This window comes from Periophthalmus magnuspinnatus, chromosome 11, assembly GCF_009829125.3.
Source record: "Periophthalmus magnuspinnatus isolate fPerMag1 chromosome 11, fPerMag1.2.pri, whole genome shotgun sequence".
NCBI classification, from domain to species: Eukaryota; Metazoa; Chordata; class Actinopteri; order Gobiiformes; family Gobiidae; genus Periophthalmus; species Periophthalmus magnuspinnatus.
The window spans coordinates 28,451,976-28,467,695 of NC_047136.2; the positions used below are offsets into that span (position 1 = coordinate 28,451,976).

The 15,720-nt window shown below is 45.6% G+C and overlaps 3 protein-coding genes across 3 annotated transcripts; 1 reads left to right on the forward strand and 2 right to left on the reverse strand.

Annotated features, from left to right (window-relative positions):
* Positions 1-45: 45 nt before the first annotated feature.
* si:ch211-191i18.4 (uncharacterized protein LOC799350 homolog) lies at positions 46-1,957 on the reverse strand. The gene is made up of 3 exons (XM_033974767.2): positions 1,382-1,957; positions 1,074-1,166; positions 46-325 (listed from the first exon to the last, which is right to left on the reverse strand). Exons 1-3 carry the CDS (start codon positions 1,502-1,504, stop codon positions 200-202), a joined length of 342 nt encoding a protein of 113 aa, XP_033830658.1. The 5' UTR covers positions 1,505-1,957; the 3' UTR covers positions 46-199.
* A 47-nt stretch (positions 1,958-2,004) lies between these two features.
* On the reverse strand, positions 2,005-8,587 carry LOC117378354 (zinc finger protein 3 homolog). Its single transcript, XM_033974942.2, has 5 exons — positions 8,406-8,587; positions 7,433-8,024; positions 6,962-7,113; positions 5,843-6,277; positions 2,005-2,589 (listed from the first exon to the last, which is right to left on the reverse strand). Exons 1-5 carry the CDS (start codon positions 8,437-8,439, stop codon positions 2,075-2,077), a joined length of 1,728 nt encoding a protein of 575 aa, XP_033830833.2. The 5' UTR covers positions 8,440-8,587; the 3' UTR covers positions 2,005-2,074.
* A 281-nt stretch (positions 8,588-8,868) lies between these two features.
* LOC129456648 (zinc finger protein 133-like) lies at positions 8,869-12,416 on the forward strand. The gene is made up of 3 exons (XM_055225238.1): positions 8,869-9,335; positions 9,740-10,235; positions 11,564-12,416. Exons 1-3 carry the CDS (start codon positions 9,233-9,235, stop codon positions 12,414-12,416), a joined length of 1,452 nt encoding a protein of 483 aa, XP_055081213.1. The 5' UTR covers positions 8,869-9,232.
* Positions 12,417-15,720: the final 3,304 nt, after the last annotated feature.

Consider the following 15,720-nt stretch of genomic DNA (forward strand, 5'->3'; position numbering starts at 1 on the left):
TGTCCACATGATTTAATTTTTTGTCACAGATCGCTGCAGAATTACTTAAACAAAAACCCAACTCCAGGGTAGAGGCCTCATTGCAGAACATTTCTTCACATTAGAACAGGATTACAGAGAGAAAAGAATACAGTAGTAGCAGTAGTAGTAGTAGCAGTAATAGCAGTAGTAGTTGTAGTAAAGGGTTAAAGGACAAGTTCTATCTCAAACTGTGGATGAAGTAATGTGAGCAGCGGAGACCTCTGGGACAACGGCACACATGACCAGACCTCGACCTAGTCCTGGTCTGGTCCTGAAGGGGCCAGCAGAATTTCTCCAGGTTACACTGATGAAGAGACCAGAGTTAGACTAGGGTTAGGGCAGAGTTAGGGCAGATATAGAGTGGGACCAAAGGGGTCTAAATAGAAAAATTAAGATAAGATAAGCCTTTATTATTCCCACAGTGGGGAAATTCCAGTATTGCACCGCACAGTTAAAGAACAGAAGGAAAATGGTACATGCAGCTCAATGCATATTGACCGGGCCTGGGCTGGGTCTGGGTATAGACCTGGTCTGAGTTATACCCATTGACTGTATAAAGAAGTGGACTGAGGAAGTGTGACACTCACAGTGTTTGGCTCGAAATGAATCTCATCGAGACTAGCGGTTATAGCGGCTAATTTGGATCCCAGTTCCATATTTAGAAATCTGACCACAAGTATCATAGCAACCAAAGAGCAAATCAGGAGCGAGGCTGCTGAATTGTCAATCAGACCTGTTGCTAAAGCTAGCAGGAGAGACCTCAGGGAAGGAAGGCGCTTGATTTGTCTGCTATTAATGTTCATATCTTGATTTACGGACAAAGTAGTGAAATAAAAAACCCATGATCATGTAGAGCAGGTTAACACCACAATTTTAAGGTCAGAATGACAATCCTGACAGCAGCAGTTACAGCGAGAGAGGCCACGTTTTTTTCAATAATGAATTGGAGCCAGAGTCAATAGGGCCAGAAGTGCATCCATGCTCACTTCCTGTTTGGAATATGGCGGCTAGTGAGACAGATATGTCCAGTGATATGTACAAGATGGTCGTACCATGACTGTGATCCTTCGGCGTTTCAGGCGGTGGCAGAGTCCTGGCAGTCTATGGTACTGGCTCTGGTCTGAGAGGGGTGCTGTGGAGCTCATCTGGAATAAGAGAACCAGGCCAGGACATTGGACCAGGACCAAGACCAGACCAGGACTAGAACCATACCAGGACCAAGACCACAGAAGAGAGAGCAGAGGAGGAAGGGGTGTACAGAGAAGTAGAGGGAGTTACCTGTTGAGGAGCAGGTGTGGAGCAGAGAGAGAGAGAGGAGAGAAGAGGTGCAGCAGATGTGGAGGAGCAGAGGAGGAGTTACCTGTTGTGGAGGTTCAGGTGCACGTGCAGAGCTGGTCTCAGGTCTGGACTCACAGAGACCGAGCAGGAGCCCAAAGACCAGAGTCCAGACCAAAGTCCAGACCTGGATCCAGACCAGGTCCATGTCTCTGAAGTTCTCAGACAAGGAGCGGGCGGAGCTAATCCTCTTACTGAACTAGAGCGGTCACACAATCACATGACCACAGGGGTCAGAGATCTCTCCAGGACAGACAGGCTCCACATTATTTAAGGCTCAAACTTCACCATGACATCACCACAGCCCTCCTCTCCTCTCGTCTGCGCCTTCTCACTACCCACCTCTTTTTTTCTCTGCTCCTTCTCCCTCTACCTGCCTCTCCTCACTCTTACAGAACTCCTACACTTTGCATGAAATCATTTTCCAGGACTTTTTAGTGATGTAATCACACAATTAACACACCAAATTTGTTAAGAGGAGGTCCAAAAAATATTTCCTGGTGGAACTCAAATTAGACAGAACACATATGAACCCAATCATATCATCATACAATAACCGTATGTGTTCACTACTCTCTCATTTAAATGGTAGTTTGACACTACTGTTGCTCTTCACAGGACACCTGTATGTGACATGAAGATCCTGCCAAGTAAAAAGATGGGGGGGGGGCTCCTCCTCTTAACCCCCTCTGTTCCTCCCCCTTTCCCTCCTCTTCTCCTATCCCTCTCTCACCTCTTGCTCCTTCTCTCTTTCTTCACCCTCCCCGTCCTCTCCCTGCTGTACCCCGTGCTCCCCCTCCTCCCCCTGCAGTATCCCGTGCTGCTTTCGCAGGTGGTTGTGTAGCGCCCCCTGTTTGCGATAGAGGTGCCCGCACAGGTCACAGCGGTACTCTCTGGTCTCAGTGTGCAGTCTGAGATGTTCCTGTAGCTGGTGCCTCCTGGTAAAGCCTTTGGCACAGACTGTACAGGTGAAAGGTTTGGTGCCGCTGTGTGTGCGCCGATGGGAGATCAGAGCCTCATTAGCAATGAAGGCGCGGCCACAGACCTCGCACACGTACGGCCGATCAGATGAGTGGTACCTCAGGTGCCGTTTGAGGTCGGCAGGCCACGGGAATGTTTTACCGCACAGAGGACAGGCGTGTGGGCGCTCGCCTGTGTGGATGCGTGTGTGCCGGTACAAGCTGCCATTTTGAGTGAAGACTTTACCACAAAAACTGCACACGAACTGGGACTCTAGCAGGAAACACAACAATGATAATTATTATAAGTATTATACAAGGTAAGGATATAAGGTTATAATCAGGAAAACAAGAACAAAAACTGCACACAAGAAATTTAACATATGTATAACATATTGGCGTGTCTCCAACTAGAGGCAAATTTGGCATCAGCAATTTTAGGAAAATTAAACATATTTTTAGAAACATTTGAATATGTTGTGTTTAGGATAGGGTATTCTACAGACGAAGTGGGACTCTGCTAGGAATGCAAGAGATATGTATAATATATTATTGATACTTTGCAGTGCCATCACATTGGGGGTGTTCTATAGATATGTCTGTGGTAATATTTTCAGCTGTTTCAGCACCTCGATCACCTCAGCTGCAAAGTATCAATATAAGCGGATAATCAGATAAATGAGAAACATCAGAATAAAAACTGCACACAAACTGGGACTGTGGGAGACAGAAATGCAACAGATATACACTGCCTGGCCAAAAAAAAAGTCACCACCAAAAAAAGAGGTCACACACTCAATATTTCGTTGGACTGCTTTTAGCTTTGGTTACGGCACGCATTCGCTGTGGCATTGTTTCGATAAGCTTCTGCAATGTCACAAGATTTATTTCCATCCAGTGTTGCATTAATTTTTCACCAAGATCTTGCATTGATGATGTTAAGAGTCTGACCGCTGCACAAAGCCTTCTCCAGCACATCCCAAAGATTCTCAATGGGGTTAAGGTCTGGACTCTGTGGAGCCCAACTAGAGGTAAGATCTTAAGCCCGAGCCCGAGCCCGAGCCCGACCCGACCCGAATTTCGGGCCGGGTCGGGCCTAAAATGTCAATCATTACGTTCGGGTCGGGTCGGGCTCGGGCTTCTCTCTACCTGACTTTTTTAAAATAAATATGTTTATAAAAATGTATACTAAAACGATGTGTGGATACTAAACTTAGGAATACTTGTTATAAAAAAAATAATAATTTGGATAAAACAGAGAAGGCGCTGTAAGGTAATTGCTATTTAACTACTAAACAGGAGCCGCAGAGCCAGAGCATACTCTGCGCACGTGAACGCCCCCTCTTCCCCTCCGCAAGTCCGCATCTATTTAGACCTGGTATCGCTGATATGGAGCAGCAAGAAGTAAAGGATAAACTAAAGACAGGGGAACTGAAAAGGCAAACACGCACCGGCAAGAGTGAGGTGTGGCTTCAAATTGATTGTTGAAAATGCTACAGAAACTTGCGTTGGCTTCGCTGAATGTAGTAAATGTGGCGCTTTGCTTTCATACGAGAGCAAAAAGACTGGCACCTCGACACTGAGCAGGCATTTAAACAGCTGTACTGGCAAAAGTGATGATCGTCAAACATCTATATTATCATTTGTCCCAAAGACCGCACCTCTTCGCGCTAATCAGGCCATCACAGACAAGTGCGTGGACTTTTGCTGTCAGGACCTTAGACCATTTTCAGTCGTTAAGGTACGTTCACACCGGTGCGTCAGGTGCGTCGCGTTCACATGTAAAGCCAATGGTGGACGCGCGTGTTAAACGCAGCGTGGTCAAGACGCGCGTTCACCATTGACTTTACATGTGAACGCGACGCACCTGACGCACCGGTGTGAACGTACCTTTAGTGGCGAAGGTTTTTTATTACTAGGCTTATTTTTACGCATGTTTAACTTTGTTTGGTTCTTTATTTTTTTTATTTATCCTCACAAATAAAATATGAAATTTCGGGTTTGCTTCGGGCTCGGGCCTGCAAATCAAGTTAATTGGTCGGGCTCGGGCTGGGTCGGGCTTTAATACCCGCGGGCCTGGGTCGGGTCGGGCTGGATTTTTTAGGCCCGATCTTACCTCTAAGCCCAACCTATGTGTGAAAATGATGTCTCATACTCCCTGAACCATTCTTTCACAATTTGAGCCCCATGAGTCCTGGCATTGTCATCTTGGAATATGCATGTGCCATTAGGGTAGAAAAAATCCATTGATGGAATAACCTGGTCATTCAGTATATTCAGGTAGTCAGCTGACCTCATTCTTTGAGCACATACTGTTGCTGAACCTACACCTGACTTTTTTTGGCCAGGCAGTATACAAGGATACATACTGTATAAGGGTAAAACAAATATAAGTTATGTATAATCTACTATTTCATATAAAATGGGACATTATGGCATAACATGTTTTAGTGCAGCAGCTCAAAACGTTAAAAAAAACATGATAATTTATGAGTTTTTTATATAAATACTACTTTTTGTAGTTCTTTTTTCTCCATAGTCTATGCATGAACTCCCGTGCAGGTGTAGTTTGGTGCAGGTGTAGTCTTGTGAGTGCAGTTTGGTACAGGTGTAGTCTTGTGTGTGTAGTTTGGTGTAGGTGTAGAACAGTTTGGTGCAGGTGTAGTCTTGTGAGTGTAGTTTGGTGAAGGTGTAGTCTTGTGAGTGTAGTTTGGTACAGGTGTAGTCTTGTAAGTGTAGTTTGGTGCAGGTGTAGTCTTGTGAGTGTAGTTTGGTACAGGTGTAGTCTTGTGAGTGTAGTTTGGTGCAGGTGTAGTCTTGTGAGTGTAGTTTGGTGCAGGTGTAGTCTTGTGAGTGTAGTTTGGTGCAGGTGTAGTCTTGTGAGTGTAGTTTGGTGCAGGTGTAGTGCAGTTTGGTGCAGGTGTAGTCTTGTGTGTGTAGTTTGGTGTAGGTGTAGAACAGTTTGGTGCAGGTGTAGTCTTGTGAGTGTAGTTTGGTGAAGGTGTAGTCTTGTGAGTGTAGTTTGGTACAGGTGTAGTCTTGTAAGTGTAGTTTGGTGCAGGTGTAGTCTTGTGAGTAGTTTGGTACAGGTGTAGTCTTGTGAGTGTAGTTTGGTGCAGGTGTAGTCTTGTGAGTGTAGTTTGGTGCAGGTGTAGTCTTGTGAGTGTAGTTTGGTGCAGGTGTAGTCTTGTGAGTGTAGTTTGGTGCAGGTGTAGTGCAGTTTGGTGCAAGTGTAGTCTTGTGAGTGTAGTTTGGTGCAGGTGTAGTCTTGTAAGTGCAGTATGGGTCTGACACACAGATACAGAATAGTTTTTAGAAGTCTTTTGAGTCATCCAATCAATCGGCAGGATATTAGCCATTAGTCTTTAGTCCACTACAGGCCTACTATCATTATAGACGTTTTAGGGTTCATCTTTGGCGTGGCAGTACTGACAGCACTAAAGTTCGGCCCCCCGAACCCCACAGAGACCTTTGGCACCTCTCTAAAGTTTAAACCCCAAACCTGCTGGAATCAGGGAGCAAAGTACCTTTTTTCTTCTGTTTGCTCGTCTCTTCCTTGTCTCCTCTTGTTGTCTCCTCATTTCCTTTGTCCCTTCTGCCATCAGCTCCTCCGATCTCTTCTAGCCCCTTGCCTCCTAACTCCTCACTTTGTACCCTGTTTCCTAAGTCCTTTCCTAGCCCCTCGTCCCCTTGTCTCTCTGCTATGAACTCACTTCCTAGCCACTCCTCCACATCTCCTACCCCCTTGTCTCCTCCTCCCTCCAGTCTCCCCTCCTCTGCCGGTCTCTCCCTCACATGGAAGCATTTGTGGCTGAGCAGATGAGAGTTGTGGACAAACGTCCGCGCGCAAACCGTGCACGTGAGGCGGCGGTCTGTGTGGGCGGAGTTCATGTGCATGAGCATATAACCGCGGTGTGTGTAGCTCCGCCCACAGACCTTGCAGGTGAACAGCCCCTCAGAGCCTGGACACAACAAAAGACAGGTTAGAAATTACACCCTGAGACCTGGTTTAGACCTGGTTTAGACCTGGTTTAGACATGGTTTAGTCCAGGTTTAGTCCAGCTTTAGTCCAGCTTTAGTCCAGCTTTAGTCCAGCTTTAGTCCAGCTTTAGTTCAGGTTTAGTTCAGGTTTAGTCCTGGTGTAGTCCTGGTTCAGTCCTGGTTTAGTCCTGCTTTCGACTTACTTTAGTGCTTTTACAGTACTGTTATAGATCTGGTTTAGACCTAATCTAGTGCTGTTTCAGTCCTGTTAGTCCTGGTTTAGGCTTGTTTAACACCTGTTTTAGACCTGGTTTAGTCCTGGTTTAAATCTGGTTTAATCCTGGTTTAGATCTGGTTTAGATTTGGATTAGACCTGGTTCAGACCAGGTTTAGTCCAGGTTTAGTCCTGATTTAGTCCTGATTTAGTTCTGATTTAGTCCTGGTTTTGTCCTGGTTTGGTCCTAGTTTAGTCCTTGTTTAGTCCTCGTTTAGTCCTCGTTTAGTCCTACTTTAGTTCTGTTATAGACCTGGTTTATTTCTGGTCCTGGGACCTACCACTGCAGGTGAGTCTATGGTTCCTCAGAGTCTTGGCTCTGTTATAGTTCTGTATTAGACCTGGATCAGACCTGGTTTAGTCCTTGTTTAGTCCTGCTTCTGGGTCTTACCGCTGCAGTTGGGTCTATGCTTCCTCAGAGTCTCAGTCCGACAGAAGGCTAGCCCACACGCATCACATTTAAATGGTTTCTGTCCCGTGTGCCGTGTCATGTGACCCACCAAGTCACGTTTCTTCCGGAACGTTCGTGCGCACACACTGCACCTGCAAATGGGAAAAGAAATGAGGAAAATTGGGAATTTCAACAAAATATTTTAAAATAAAGACACATTTTGAAAACAAAAAGGGAAATATTTGAGTGGTTACTAAAAAAGAAAAAAATATGAAAAAAGACTATCGTCTCATTACTAGCAAATGCAAAGTGTGCATGTATCTGCATGTAGTGGAAACATGGGCGATGATATATTAGTAAATAGTTCAGAGCAAAATTATTTGAGGAAAAAAATTAAAATTTGTTTAAAAAAAAAAAAAAATTAATTAAAGTAAATAAAAGTAAAATTGTCAGATTGGCAGCTGTCCGCACCTGTACTCGGCCCGCGTTCTGAGCTGTGATGTCACTGGGGATGGGGCTTCGGGAATGACGTCATTTCCTGCCTCTTCAGGTTTAGCATTTTCCTCATCTCTATTCTCTGTCCACACTAAGTTCCCTCTCTCCTCCCTCACCCCTCTCTCCTCACTCAATCTTCTCTCCTCCTCTCTCACCCTTTTCTCCTCCCTCTCCTCCTTCACTCCTTTGTCTCTCTCCTCCTCTCTCATCCTTTTCTCCCCTCTCTCCTTCACTCCTTCTTTCTCTCTCTCCTCCTCTCTCACCCTTTTCTCCCCTTGCTCCTCCTTCACTCCTTCCTTCTCGCTCTCCTCCTCTCTCACCCTTTTCTCCTCTCTCTCCTCTTTCACTTCTTTCTCTCTCTCCTCTTTCCCCCTATTCTCCCCTCTCTCCTCCTTCACTCCTCCTTTCCTTCTCTCCTCCTTCTCCTCCTCCTCCTGTTTGATCCCCCTCTCCTCCTGCTCTTCCCTCTGCTCCCTCTCTCCTCTCTCCTCCTTCACTCCTGTCTCCTCCTCCTGTTTGATTTGCCTCTCCTCTAGGTGAGAGTGATCAGGGGCCACATCTGTGTGTTCTGGAACAAACAAATAGGCCATCATAACCAGGAATAAACCCAGGACTAAACCAGGACTAAACCAGGTATAAACCAGAGTCTAAACCAGGGAATAAACCAGAGTCTAAACCAGGGAATAAACCAGGGCTAAAGCAAGTCTAAACCGAGGATCAAAGCAGGACTAAACCAGGGCGAAACCATGTCTAAACCAGTAATAAACCAGGACTAAACCAGGTATAAAGCAGGTTCAAACCAAAACTAAACCAGGACTGAACCTGAACTGACTTGGACTAAACCAGGGATCAAACCAGGACTAAACCAGGTCTAAATCAGGGACCAGGACTAAACCAGGTATAAAGCAGGTTTAAACCAAGACTAAACCAGGACTAAACCAGCACAGACCTGTCTTAAACGCAAAGACGACTCTCGTCTCCATCCTGGGTCTGCTTTAGTCCCACTTCGGGCCCGTGTAAGAGTGTATCTCTTAATAAAAGATGAAAAACAGTTTTATTTGTCTTCTGCGGGCGCCATGTTGGTTAAGTTTCCCGCGGTCAAGTCCTCTTCCGGCCTTTTTCTGTTACACCACAATAAAATTAACAAACTGATACATATTTTAACTACAGAAAATATGGCAATTAATATTACAGTAAATATAAGGTTCAGGGAAAACTGTGAATTAAACCATAACTGTCTTGATGTTATGCTTTAATGTTGGATGCCTCAGACACGGCGGGTTCACAGTCCGTTGTGTTGAATAAAAGCAGCTGAAGACCTTGGTTCATGTCCTGATTAGATCCAGAGTGTAATACCTTATTAAGTAAAAAGGTGAGCACACAATAACAGCTGACTGTTTTAGCCCAGTGAAACCAAACGGCAGGAAACCGCGCTGTGGCTGCGGCTAACTTTACTACATTTTCATGGCGTTTTGTTGATTAAAGCCCACGTTTTGTCTGCTCGTTTTCCTTCTTCTGTTCATGATTCACACTGTGTAACCAGCGGAACGGTTCTTACATTAAATTTTCGTATTTGTGTGGTTTTATGAGTCTTTCGGTGTGGTTTATTTCAGCAGAGAGGCTGATAGATGCGCTAGCCCTCGGTGCTAGCCCCTTGCTAACGGTTTGGTGGTTTCACGGTTTTCACGGCGCTCCGGGCTTCTAACGGACCGGTACCAGGGCCGGGACACTGCTCGGGGGATGGAGCCGTGACAGAGCCTGTCTTTGCGGTAAAAAATGTCTCAAACGCGAACACAGGGACAAGACATGCAGCTGAGCGACGAGAACGAGCTGCAGCGGAAATTGCCGAAGTCTGACGGAAATGCTGCTATCGCCTCAGGTTTGGAAATAACCTTAAAAATATACTTATATACGGTATTAGTTACTCCGTTACTCTTTTAGTCAAATAAGATATTGAGAATTTACAAACAGAAAACAAATGAATGCATTCTCAGTGTTCCCCATAGATTCTAGGGAGACTGGTGGCACAGGATTTGTGGAGTATATATGACGTTTTTCCCTTTATTCAGTCTTTTAGCCCAGTATAGTTATTTTTAAAATATTAACGATAAGGCAATGTGCAACAAAGTGGGGTTTTGTGATACCAATGTATAGTATACAGTTGAGCCGTTTGTTTTGGATGCAGCTTTAGTAAAGATATAATAAAAATGTGACATATATAAAGGTAGTTTATATCAAATATGTTTAAAAAAAGGTTCTGTAATGAGTCTATTCTTTCTCCAGATGACCCCCTGCCTCAGTCGTTGGATCAGCCAATCAGTGATGAGGATCCTGCCTGGTCCTTCTCTAGGGACTCTCTGAGTCCAGTCCTGTGTCCAGTCCGGTCCAGAGGGAGACCCAGAGGCCGATCTAGAGGAGGACCGGCCTTTGGGGGGGTCTTTTTGTGTGAATTCTGCAGACGGGGGTTTAAGTTCCGGTCAGCGCTGGACATTCACATGCGCTCTCACACCGGGGAACGCCCCTTCACCTGCACGCTGTGCGGGCGGGGCTTCAGCCTCAAGGGAAACCTGAAGGCACACATCAAGACTCACGAAAGGAACCACCTGAGCCGGACCAGGACATGGCCTAAACCAGAGACGGACCCGATCACAGACAGTCCGGACAGCCCAGACAGCTCTGAACAGGATCTTAATCAGTTTATCATGGAGCTGAACAGGTCTGGACCTTCAATGATCTGGACCCCTCCTCAGACCCTGCCCTTGTCCCTGCCTGAGTCCAGGTGAGTCTTAAAATGACACGCAGAAGATCGAACCATTAGTGCAATAAAAAAGTACAGCACCTACCTTAGAACAGTGTAGTGCTTTTCAGGAGAATTACATAATAAAAAGGATAAAGCAGGACTTATAAATGCATGAGCATTATTATTATGTATACAGCAGTCTGCTTTAGCAGGGGGCATCCTGCAAAAGCGACTTTTTTGAGCTTTCTACTATGTTATAATGTTCTTCCCTCATCAAATGTAGCATGTGGTGGGTTGCACACTGATTGTGTTGTGATGTCACTCACAAGGGGGAGTGACTTAATACGGGGAGCAAAGGGAGGGGGGACTCAGAGTGTCAAAATTAATGTGAAATGTATGTTATTTTATGTTAATACGTGGACACACTGGGGCGGTTTGCAGCTGAGTGTGAAGCGGCCCGGATGAGAATCAGCTCCTTTAAAGGCCATGGTTCTCGACCGGAAAAAGGTGGTTTAAAAGGTGGTTTGCCCCCTCCGGGTGGGTGAAGAGTCCCTGCCTCAGGTGGAGGTGTTCAAGTATCTTGGGGTCTTGTTCACAAGTGAGCTGTATCAGACTGAAGGATCCGAGTTGAAAGACAAAGCTCTCGATTTACCGGTCAATCTATGTTCCTACTCTCACCTATTGTCATGAGCTTTGGGTAATGACCAAAAGGACAAGATTGCGGATACAAGTGGCCAAAATTAGTTTCTCTGCAGGGTGGCTGACTAGGGTGAGGAGCACTGGAGGAGCACCGGATTAGCTGGAGGACGTGTGTGGGGTGAGGGAAGTCTGGGAGTCCCTGCTTAGACTGCTCCCCCCGTGACCCAGCCCCGGATAAGCAGAAGATGGATGGATGTTATAATGTTGTTTCCTCATCACAAACAGACCTGAGTTCTTCTCTCAAACAGAAAACAGTCTTTACCACCTTGTGATGTCATGTGGTGATACAGGAAGTGCTCCACCGTGTTTTTACACTCCATACACCTTCACAAGAATCATTTGGCTCGTCTCAAGCAAGGAATTTTCTGTCTCTACTGAACTAAAGGTAAAAGAAGAAAACTACCTCTTCATGAAATCACAAGGTGGAACAAAGCAATTTGAGCTTTGGAGCTCTCAACAGTCTAATAATAAAGGGTTACTTAAACATGTGTGAATGGAACAAAACACAATTCCAGGTATGTTTTTGATGAGGTAAAAGCATTATTACATTGCTTACAGCGCACAAGAGCTGTCAGATTCTCTCAGTTTTTAACAGCCTTTTTGGTGTTTTATTGCATAATATAGGACCTTTAACGGAATAACTATTTTATACCTTCTTTCTTATCCAGACCGGAGTCCAGACCGGAGTCCAGACCGGAGTCCAGACCGGAGTCCAGACCGGAGTCCAGACCGGAGTCCAGACCGGAGTCCAGACCGGAGCCCAGACCGGAGCCCAAACCACTGCAGTGCCCAGTGTGCTGTAAGACATTCAGCTGGAGGTCGACTCTGTCTGTGCACATGCGTGTGCACACCGGGGAACGCCCATTCACATGCACACTCTGCGACAGGCGCTTCTCTCTAAAGGGAAACCTCAAGGACCATATGCGTCGCCACCTACTGGACAAACGCCACCTCTGCCCCTTCTGTGGACTGGGCTTTAACCACCAAAGTCTGCTACTCAGTCATTTGGCTGTGCACACTACAGGAGGAGAGGGGGAGGAGGGGGGAGAAGAGGAGGAACGAAGGGAGGTGGTTGACACTGAAGGGGAGGGGGAGGGAGGGAGCGTGCACACCTGTCCCTTCTGTGGACTCGGGTTCAACCATGAAAGTCTGCTCCTGAGTCATGTGACTGTGCACACCATGGGGGAGGAGAGCGTGCATGAGGAGGAGAGCGTGCATGGGGAGGAGAGCGTGCACAGGGAGGAGAGCGCACACGTGGAGGAAAACGTCCACGAGGAGGAAAGCACGCACATGGAGGCCGAGGAGGATAAGGAGCACCTGTGTCCTTTATGTGGACTTGGGTTCAACCACATGAAACTTCTGCTCAGACACCTGACTGTTCACACCTCAGCAGAGGAGGGGGAGGAGGGGGGAGAGGGGAGTGTGCATGTGCAGGCCGGTGTGCACGAAGGGAGGAGTGTACATGAGGGCCGGGGGGAGGGGGAGGAAGAAGAGGTATTCTTTGCTATAACCATCCAGTGAAAGTTTGAAATGAATTCACAGATCTGACCTCATGTGCATGATACAGGAGTACTGCACTCATAAAGTACTCTGATACTGCAGTACTGTCCTCATGAAGTACTCTGGTACTTTGGTACTGCACTCATAAAGTACTCTGGTACTGTGGTACTGCACTCATAAAGTACTCTAGTACTGTACTCATAAAGTATTCTGGTAATGTGGTACTGCACTCATAAAGTACTCTGGTACTAAGGTACTGCACTCACTAAGTACCCTGATACTGCAGTACTCCACTCATAAAGTACTCTGGTACTGTGGTACTGCACTTGTGAAGTACTCAGGTACTGTAGTACTATGGAACAGTGTAAGCAGAGTGGCCAGTTGAAGTATTTCATGTTCTTCCAGTGTTTGTGCTTTAATAAACTTTTGAAATAAAGTCTGTTTTTCTGCTCCTGAGTCAGAGCCAAAATCATCTCATAAAATCATCTTCACAAAATCATTATAAACTTTAAACCAAACCATCTGACAGCATCAGGACCTAAAACCAAGACACCAGAATCAGACCCACACCTGAAGCATGATCAGATCAGAACCAAGACCCAGACCTGAATCGAGATACAGAAGCAAGACAAAGACCAGAATTAAGACCTAGACCAGGACCAAACCAGCTCTGGTTTTGGTTCTGGTCTGCTTCTCAGTTCTGGTCTGTCCTTAGTTCTGGTCCTGGTCTGGGTCTTGGTTTTGCATTAAGCTCTGGTGTGGTTCTTGGTTTTGGTCTGGTCTTGGTTCTGGGTTTGTTTCTGGTCTGGGTCTTGGTTCTTTTTCTTGGTTCTGGTCTTGGTCTTGGTTCTGGTCATTGTTGTGGGTTTGTTTCTAGTCTGGGTCTTGGTTTTGGTGTGGGTCTTAATTCTGGTTTTGATTCTGGTCCGGGTCTTGGTTCTGATTTAGTTCGGGTATGGGTCTTGGTTCTGGGCCTTGATTCTGGGTCTTGATTTGGGGTCTTGATTCAAAGTCTTTTTTCATGCACATGATACAGGAGTACTGTACAGTTAGGTGTCAGGCCTAGTTCTAAAATGATAGATCCTGTACTTTTGTTATTGCTTTCGTGGTTTGATCATCTGCATGTCGCATAAAGGTCCTATATTACACAAATTTTTTCAAGTTAACAGCTCCTTTTATATTTATCCCAGTAGAGATTGAACATTCCATGGCTGAAGTGATCCAAATAATTCTAATGAAGGTTTGTGGAGTTTAAAAACACAGAGGAGCACTTCCTGTATTACCACATGACATCACAAAGTGGAACAGAGCTTTTTCTGTTTGAGAGAAGAACAGCCTAAATATGCAGGGTTAGTGTGTTAAACATGTGCGAATGAAACAAAACACAACTCCAGGTCTGTTTGTGATGAGGAACCAACATTAGAACAGAAATCATTAAATGACTATACCATGTCTACATCTGTACCATCTAAAACATAAGTCCTGCCCTATTGAGTCTGTCACCTCTTTTTTAACCTTTTTATTATGCAACTCTCCTGAAAGGCACTACTTCTAAGGTAGATCCTGTACTTCAGTTGCACTCCTGATCATCTGCATGTCATTTAAAGAGTGTTTTTTTTTTTTTTTTGTTTTGTTTTTTACTTCCATGGGGTATTAACTGCTAGCACATGACATATTTAGATCACCCTGTTACCTTTCATTGTTCTGAACATGCTATAGTTGCCTAAAACAACGTATTAACATGTTTTCTAAGTTTCACTTTTGTTTTTGACGGTTTGAGTGCCTTATTCCCTTCACTCCTCCTTCAGAGTGACATCACAATATGATCAGCGTGCATCCAGCAAATGAAACTACTGCACATCTCATCAGGTTTGTCAACTAGATGTGTACAGTTTTGATTCATGTTTTTGTACATTTAAGGAGAACTGTCATGTGGGAGCGTGGGTGTTGTGGGTTTGTACTACTAATAGTGAGGAGGTTTTGAAATGAGCCCAGGAGAGATCACTAAAATGGATGGCTGACATAACATCATCTAAAACCTCTTCAGGCATTTTTGAGGTAATAACATTATAACATGGTAGAAAGCTCCAAAAAGTCAATTTTGCCTAATACCCCCTCTTTAAAAACCATGAAGTCTCCCCTGGACTCAGACAGAGACAAGGGCAGGGCCTGAGGAGGGGTCCAGATCATAAAAGGGTCAGACCTTCCTGTTCTGGGCTGTCTGGGCCTGGATCTGTCTCTGGTTTAGGCCATGTCCTGGTCCAGCTCAGGTGGTTCCTCTTGATGTGTCTTGATGTGTGCGTTCAGGTTTCCCTTGAGGCTGAAGCCCCGCCCGCACAGTATGTATGTGAAGGGGCGCTCCCCGGTGTGAGAGCGCATGTGAATGTCCAGCGCTGACCGGAACTTAAACCCCCGTCTGCAGAATTCACACAAAAAGGGGGGGGGGGGGGGGGGGGGTGTCTCCTTGTGGGTCTCCCTCTGGACTGGACTGGACTCAGGACTCAAAGAGTCCCCAAACCAGGACCACGAGGCAGGATCCTCATCACTGATTGGCTGATCTGAGGATGACACACACGCACTCTCTCACACACTCACTCACACACACAGCCCATTCTGTTCTGGTTGTGGTGTAGTCCTCCTCTGGTCTGGTTCTAGTTTGGTTCTGTTTTTGTTCTGGTCTGGTTCTAGTCTCGTTCTGTTTTTGTTCTGGCCTGGTTCTGTTCTAGTTCTGGTCTGGTTCTTATCTTGTTCTGGTCTAGTTCTGGTCTGGTTCTGTTCTAGTTCTGGTCTGATTCTGTTTTCATTCTGGTCTGGTTCAGGTCTGGTCTGGTCTAGTTCTATTCCAGTTCAGGTCTCGTACTGGTCTAGTTCTGGTTAAGTTCTGTTCCAGTTTTGGTCTGGTTCTTATCTAGTTCTGGTCTATTTCTGGTCTCTTCTGGTCTGGTTCTGGTTCTGGTCTGGGTCTGTTTTAGTTTTGATCTGGTTCTGTTCTAGTTCTGGTCTGGTTCCCATCTAGTTCTAGTCTGGTTCTGGTCTAGTTCTATTCCAGTTCTGGTCTTGTTCTTATCTAGTTCTGGTCTATTTGTGGCCTCTTCTGGTCTGGTTCTGGTTCTATTTTAGTTTTGATCTGGTTCTGTTGTAGTTCTGGTGTGGTTCTATTCTGGTTCTGATTTTGGTCTAGTTCTGGTTCTGATTTTGGTCTAGTTCTGGTTCTGGTCTGGTTCTGTTCTCATTCTGATCCGTTTCTGTTCTGGTTCTGATTTTAGTTCTTGTCCAGTTCTAGTCTGGTTCTGGTCTAGTTGTGGTCTGGTTCTAGTCTAGTTGT

Coding starts and splice junctions, on each gene's coding strand:
- si:ch211-191i18.4 (XM_033974767.2), bottom strand. CDS start 1,504: ATGGACCTGGTCTGGATCCAGGTCTGGACTTTGGTCTGGACTCTGGTC. Junction 1,167..1,381: donor CACCTGAACCTCCACAACAG/GTAACTCCTCCT, acceptor CTCTTATTCCAG/ATGAGCTCCACAGCACCCCT. Junction 326..1,073: donor GCCGAAGGATCACAGTCATG/GTACGACCATCT, acceptor TCTCTTCATCAG/TGTAACCTGGAGAAATTCTG.
- LOC117378354 (XM_033974942.2), bottom strand. CDS start 8,439: ATGGAGACGAGAGTCGTCTTTGCGTTTAAGACAG. Junction 8,025..8,405: donor CGTCTTTGCGTTTAAGACAG/GTCTGTGCTGGT, acceptor TGTTTGTTCCAG/AACACACAGATGTGGCCCCT. Junction 6,278..6,961: donor GCATAGACCCAACTGCAGCG/GTAAGACCCAGA, acceptor TGTTGTGTCCAG/GCTCTGAGGGGCTGTTCACC.
- LOC129456648 (XM_055225238.1), top strand. CDS start 9,233: ATGTCTCAAACGCGAACACAGGGACAAGACATGCAGCTGAGCGACGAG. Junction 9,336..9,739: donor AAATGCTGCTATCGCCTCAG/GTTTGGAAATAA, acceptor TTCTTTCTCCAG/ATGACCCCCTGCCTCAGTCG. Junction 10,236..11,563: donor TTGTCCCTGCCTGAGTCCAG/GTGAGTCTTAAA, acceptor TTTCTTATCCAG/ACCGGAGTCCAGACCGGAGT.